A 7,500-nucleotide genomic window follows, 5' to 3' on the forward strand; every position below is an offset into this window, starting at 1 on the left:
TGTGTGTGACGTTCAGCCTTCATCAGGGGGGTGGGGGGGGGGGGGGACACGCTCGGCTTGCCAGCAGCCCCTCCCCCGTGTGGTAAAAGCGTTGCAAATAAATGAACAAATAAGCAATTGAGATGAAACACGGCCGAGCGGCGGTCCACAGTAAACCACAGCAAATAGACTCATAAATGCCAAGAGTCTCCAAATGAAACCCAGGTTTTTCTTCTTTGTTTGTTTCTGTTTCTCTCGGTACAAAAAGCTCCCCCGAACCCACACCGTGATACAACCAGATTGTTTGTTTTTCTTCATCCTATTTGGTGGTTGAATTTATTGATGTTTATAAAGAGCAAACCACCCAGCTCTGACCCCCAGATACAGTACCGCACGCTTCTTTCTTTCTTTGTTTCTTTCCTTCCTTCTTTCTTTCTTTCTTTTTTTGTTTCTTTCCTTCCTTCTTTCTTTATTTCTTTCTTTCCCAACATATTGATGTGTATTTGCCCGCAGAGCCCCGTCAACAGAGGATTTGTCCAGATTAGAGCAGATGGTGGTCTCACAGACTCACATGTCTGTGTTTTCAGTTCTGTTGGATCCTCTGACTCACCTGTCAGTGAGGAGCGTCCACCGAGAGGACGGAGAGCCTTCGTCCTCCTCCTCCTCCTCATCTTGTCTGCAGACCGACGCTCTGACGATGATGTCTTTGTGCTTCATTCTACAGTTCCTCCCTCGGACCCCTTGGTGGACGGGGGTCCGGTGGTCCGCCTGAAGGCCCACTCCCCTCACAACCTGACCTGCCGCTCCACCGGAGCCAAGCCGGCCGCCGACATCACCTGGTACCGAGACGGAGAGGTCATGGAGAGCGCCGTCTACTCCAAGGTACCTAAAGGGTTAATGACTGATTAATGACACCACAACACACACACACACACACACACACACACACACACACACACACACACACACAGCGCCACACTAGGGGGTCCATTCTATGGTACAACACACACACACACACACACACACACACACACACACACACACACACTGCGCCACACTAGGGGGTCCATTCTATGGTACAACACACACACACACACACACACTCTAGAGGTCCATTCTACGGTATAACACACACACACACACACACACACACACACACACACACACACACACACACACACACACACACACACTGCGCCACACTAGGGGGTCCATTCTATGGTGTACACACACACACACACACACACACACACACACACTAGAGGTCCATTCTACGGTATAACACACACACACTAGAGTGTGTTGTTGCAGTGTGTTGTTGCAGTGTGTTGTTGCAGTGTGTAGTTGCAGTGTGTTGTTGCAGTGTGTTGTTGCAGTGTGTAGTTGCAGTGTGTTGTTGCAGTGTGTAGTTGCAGTAAACACACAGAACAGTGAAAGATGCATCCTGGTAGAATTGAGTCAAATGGAATAGAATGGTTGTGGAGGTGAATGGTATGAGGCCATCTTCCATCTCCTCTCTCTCTCTGCAGTCCCCCTCCCATTTGGACTCCCTCTCACCCACCTCTGCCACCCTTTATCTCTCTCCATCAGTTTCTCTCTCTCTCTCTCTCTCTCTCTCTCTCTCTCTCTCTCTCTCTCTCTCTCTCTCTCTCTCTCTCTCTCTCTCTCTCTCTCTCTCTCTCTCTCTCTCTCTCTCTCTCTCTCTCTCTCTCTCTCATACAGTGACAGTAGCATCATAACTGGAGCATGCTAAAGCTCAGACAGCCATGAGGAAGCATTTCATACAGTAACACTTTTCTGCAGAACATCTCCCCCCTCCCCCCTCCCCCCACAACAATGCAGAGAGAAACACAATGGGATGGGGGGTTTTGTGGGGGGGGGGGGGGCGATGCGGCGGAGCGTGAACCAGAGGAAAAGTGTCACATTTGCCACGGCTGTGTGAGCACGCTAAACGCCGCTAAACGATAGAGTTTAAGAAGGAGAGAGAGAGAGAGAGAGAGAGAGAGAGAGAGAGACTGCAGTGGGAAGCTACGCTACGCTAGCACTGAGCGACCGCCACAGACGGACAGAAGGGGGGGGGGGGGGGGGGTTTCGGGGGGCTTGGGGGGGGGGGGGGGTGAAATACCGCCATGGAAGAGAACAGTGAACAAAAGTGCCGGCATCAGAACATACGTACAGTGTACAGTACCTGATGTAAAAGTACTCAGCTCATACTAAGGGCTAATAAGGGCTTAAATGTGTTGAATGTATGTTTTGTAAATACATAATCTAACGTAATAATAATCTACTGTAACTTTGTAACTAAAGCTGTCAAAATAACAGAGTTAAAATACCTCTGAGATGTAATGGTGGGGGGGGGGGGGGGTCTGTGCAGAGAAAAGGGGGGGGGGGAGTGCAGAGAGAGAGGGGGGGGGGAGTGATGCGATTCCATCAGGCGTAAAAATGCTTTTGGTGTCTGGAGGAGGAAGTGGCTGGAAGGACTGCTTCATTGATTCACACACACACACACACACACACACACACACACACACACACACACACACACACACACACACACACACACACACACACACACACACACACACACACACACACACACACACACACACACACACACACACACACACACACACACACACAGCGATGATGGCCAAAGTGACTGCGTCCGTATGTTGCACTGTGCGTGTGCGTGTGTGCGTGTGCGTGTGCTGTGTGTGTGTGTGTGTGTGTGTGTGTGTGTGTGTGTGTGTGTGTGTGTGTGTATTTGCATTATTAGACTTGTGAGGACCATGTGAGAAACAGGAGTTAGCGAGAGAAATGATTGTTTTTATTGAGATTATGGGTCGTAGTCGTGCCTGATTTATCATTTCATTGTGTGTATTGTGTGTATTGTGTGCGCTCAGAGCTTGTCCATCGGCTATTTTTGGCTTTAGGGTTTGGGTTAAAAATGGCAAAACAATAAAAAAAAATGGCATTCATGAAAACACCATCCTAAAAAAATATATTATGTCCTCACAACTATAGCAAAACCAGCGTGCGTGCGTGCGTGCGTGCGTGCGTGCGGGCGGTGCACTAAGCCCAGCGACCGTCTTGAAGAATCTACACCTTTCCTCACTTAGATGTATTGATCTGGAGGCAGAGCAGTAAATAGATTTAAAAGATGATGACAAACAAGCTCTGCTCTGACGGGCCAAGCAAGCAGCACTCTCAGAAATGTGGGGACAGCACAATATCGTCTCCCCCCCCCCGCCACACCCCCAACCCACCCTACAACACCCCCCACCCAACCGGTGCCGTGCCGCAACCCCCCCCCCCGTCGTAAAATCTATGATTTAACTGCGGTGCCAACCCGGGACAAGACGGCACGTTCTCATGTCTGCCTTCATCGCGCTACGACGAGCCAAAATAAGACTTTGTGGTGTCACCGCCCATAGACCCGGGGCGAGCCCAGTGTGTGTGTGTGTGTGTGTGTGTGTGTGTGTGTGTGTGTGTGTGTGTGTGTGTGTGTGTGTGTGTGTGTGTGTGTGTGTGTGAGCCGCCAAGATATAAGTGGTGGAAGAATAACTCATTTTTTTTGGGGGGTTTTTTACTTAAAGGAGCACGTCACCCATTTTCAACCTATCTTCATTCGTCACCTTCTTAAACTATACTGGCCCAAGTCATTTTTTAAAGTTTTTCATAAAAAATAAAAAAACTGATCCAAAATAAAACTATATGATATTTCTTAATCATTTCACCCAAAATGTTTATAACAAATTATGACTATTAAAATATAAATAACACTGTCTGTCAGTTATGTAACATAAGAGATAAATAGAATAGATTAGATAGGTTTGAATAGGATTAAACCTGACTTGAAACTGAAACTGATTTAGGCCATTTTCTGGCAATGTTTTGGGCCTAAGTCACAAAACCATGTGTGGTTTTTTTCATTAAGATAATAACTGGTTAAAAGGCTAATACTAAGCAAAGGAAAGCATTCAAATGAAAAGGCAGAAAGGGGGATTAGAGTTAGATTAGAGGAGGGGAATGTGAAGAAGTAAGAGAAGTAAGTGGTCCTTGAGGGGGTTCCAGGTGGTCCCCAGCTAGAAGATGGATAGTTAAGGAACCAAATGGACCCTTATAGATCTGTAACTGATGAGAGTGTAAAATGAAACCAAATGGACCCTTACGGAACCTTTTGGTTTCATTTGACACCCTCGAGAGTTAAATCATTGTTAAACGTCTGCATTACTTAATTACGAAGTTTATACAATTAGAGAATATAGAAGAATGGTAACGTTGAGCATCGTTTGCCTGTTATCTCTATCTCTACCACATCAATACAGCGTGGATGGAATTGTGGAGATAATATTATTCAACGATAACAACATTTTGGGTCTGAGAGGCTGAATGTCATCAAATGATGGTTCGGTGGCTATGAGGCCGACTAAATAATGGTCCTTGATACGAAAGAGGTTGAAAAGCACTGAACCACAGTACGGTACTTGAGTAAATGTACTGTACGTATTAGTTAGCTATCAGCTACGGCAGGGGTCTTCAACAGGGGGTCCGGGACCCCTAGGGGGTCCTCAGAGTTACTACAGGGGGTCCGCCAAATCGTTGTGTGATATGATTTATTTTTTTCACCTTAACCACTTGAACCCTAGCATCCCTTTTCTGAGGACAACTGTAGCCAAAAAAATAGCCGATCTACAAGCTCACAACGCCTCGCGCTGCGAGGCGTTGTGAGCTTGTAGATCTGCTATTTTTTGGCAAATAGGCGTTTGGTGTAGAGGGGAAAAAAGAGCAGACCAAGTAAACAAAAAAAGTTAAATCTGAAACATAATTTTATACAATATATAGAGGGGGGTCCCTGCTTCATCTCTCTCTCTCTCAGTTAGGGGGTCCTTGGCCTGAAAACGTTGAAGACCCCTGAGTACTTGAGTAAATGTACGTATGGTTAGCTATCAGCTACAGTACTTGAGTAAATGTACGTATGGTTAGCTATCAGCCGGCTCAGATGTTTGGCGAGACGAAGCATCCGTCAGCCAGCGTCTTCCTCTCTGATCCCGTTGCATTTGTTCGGCCGCCCATTGATCCCAACTTTAGGCTTTTTATGAAGCTCAGTGATATTTGAGACGGTGCGTTCAGGTAAAATCAGACAACCTTCTAACCTCCTGCTTAAAGAGCCTGGTTCCTGTTATTATTATTTATTATTTAGAAGCGTATTATGTTAGTATATTATATATATAATGTATTATTTAGAAGAGTATTATGTTAGCATTACAGCGCGGCTTCCTGACCTTCCGCGGATCGCGCGAGCGTCACCCGAGCGCTGCGGTCGGCTGGGATGTCGTCCATCTCGGAATTTGAAGCTTTTAAATCGTCTCTCCGTCGGGTGGAAACCTTGTATGTTCAAAACCGTTACGTTTTCAGGAAATGGACAAAAGGGACACGGGTTCCAATGGAGACAATTTAGTTGTTCTTTAGTCACAAGCTATTGCTAATACATTGGTTCAATATTTATAAAACACACAGACTGACCACGTTTACTTTCATAGAAGAAATAAACGGCCTCATAAGTGTGTGTGAGTGTGTGTGAGTGTGTGCACTCGATGAAGTTCATGTTTTTCATTCATTTACGGAAAAACACGAACAAGTAGAAATATGGAGATGCAAGGTATAGGATAAGTGGGTGTGGCTAAAAGGCTGAAATGTAAATTAAAAAAATGTCCCTCATGGTTTCTGTGATGTTTTCTTGTCAAACTCACTGTAGCTTTAATGCTAACCCTGTCTTTTCGTCCAATCAGACGCTGATGGAGGACGGGAAGCGGGAGCTGGCGGTCAGCATGTTACCCATAATTCCAGAGGACAAGGACTCCGGACGCACCTACACCTGCAGGGTCCTAAACCCCGCCGCACCGGCCGGGAGACAGACCTCTGTGACCATCAACGTCCAGCGTGAGTCACCCTCATACATACCATATATATATAAGACCATGTGACCATCAACGTCCAGCGTGAGTCACCCTCATACATACCGTATATATATAAGACCTCTGTGACCATCAACGTCCAGCGTGAGTCACCCTCATACATACCGTATATATATAAGACCTCTGTGACCATCAACGTCCAGCGTGAGTCACCCTCATACATACCGTATATATATAAGACCATGTGACCATCAACGTCCAGCGTGAGTCACCCTCATACATACCATATATATATAAGACCATGTGACCATCAACGTCCAGCGTGAGTCACCCTCATACATACCATATATATATAAGACCATGTGACCATCAACGTCCAGCGTGAGTCACCCTCATACATACCGTATATATATTTATGTATATGTATACATACCATATATATGTATATGTATATGGAAAGATGGAAAGATGCTAATGTCTCCGGTAGGAGATACAAACAAGTCTCTTTGTGTCTCCTACCGAAAATACACCCGCTCATGAAATGATTGTCTCAGGATCTCAAAACGCCTCGCGTTGCGAGGCGTTTTGAGCTTTTAGATCTGCTATTTTCAAATGTTTTGCCTCTTCCTTATATTCTTATTTGATCATTTGGGCCATTGTTTGGCCAGTTTTTATAGTATAGTTTGTTGGTTACTTTTGATGCTGTGATGGTAATTTTTTTAGGTTTTAAAAGTCCTTAAATTGTCACTTCACTGTCATCTGGGGACCCCCCAAAAAAATCATGTGGGGACCCCCCTGGGGGTCCCAGCCCACAGGTTGAGAACCACTGTGCTAAGTGACCATGGCAGTAGACTATGTATACACATAGATGTTTTACTGTCCCACTGCCCTTAGAGCCAACAGCCCTCTGCTTGTCTTTACTCTATAGGTAAATGATTGATTTATTCTATTGGTAATTAATGGCATTCACCTGCTTCTCCTCTGATGGGAATTAGTCACCTGCTTCTGACAGCGCTGCTCTTTGGGGGTCCCCCAGGGGTCCGCCGGTGGTTTGGCGAGCACAGCGCCCGTATAGCCACGGCTACACTTCTAAATGTAGTGACAAATGGACCTATTGCAGCGCTGCATTAATATCAACGCGCACATACACACGCACACACACACACACACACACACACACACACACACACACACACACACACACACACACACACACACACACACACACACACACACACACACACACACACACACACACACACACACACACACACACACACACACACACAGGGAGCCATAATTCTAACTGTTGGGAGGAAAAGGTGAGCCGAATGGTTGAATTAACAAATAGAGTGCCTTGCCCGGAGGGGGACGACAGCACCTGCAACCCACTTAAGATAGAAAAATATTAAAATACTACTGCTGCACCGGGTCCGGTATATACTATATACTGTATATATATATATATATATATATATATATATATATATATATATATATATATATATATATATATATATATATATATATATGCTCTTACTGCGCTTAAGAGAGGCTGGTAATAAATAAATACATAAATAAATAAATAAATAAACATAGCGTT

At 45.4% G+C, this 7,500-nt stretch overlaps 1 protein-coding gene across 1 annotated transcript in view; it reads left to right on the forward strand.

Moving 5' to 3' along the window:
- Window positions 1-7,500, forward strand: part of kirrel3l (kirre like nephrin family adhesion molecule 3, like) — a gene marked incomplete at its 3' end in the record, with an annotated part of 48,366 nt that overhangs the window by 34,803 nt on the left and 6,063 nt on the right. The window contains 2 exon segments of the mRNA XM_084048641.1: window positions 704-861; window positions 5,772-5,922. Of these exon segments, the coding sequence (XP_083904767.1) occupies window positions 704-861; window positions 5,772-5,922 (309 nt within the window).

Source organism: Gymnoscopelus microlampas (genome assembly GCF_963454915.1).
Source record: "Gymnoscopelus microlampas genome assembly, chromosome: 3".
Classification (NCBI taxonomy): domain Eukaryota; kingdom Metazoa; phylum Chordata; class Actinopteri; order Myctophiformes; family Myctophidae; genus Gymnoscopelus; species Gymnoscopelus microlampas.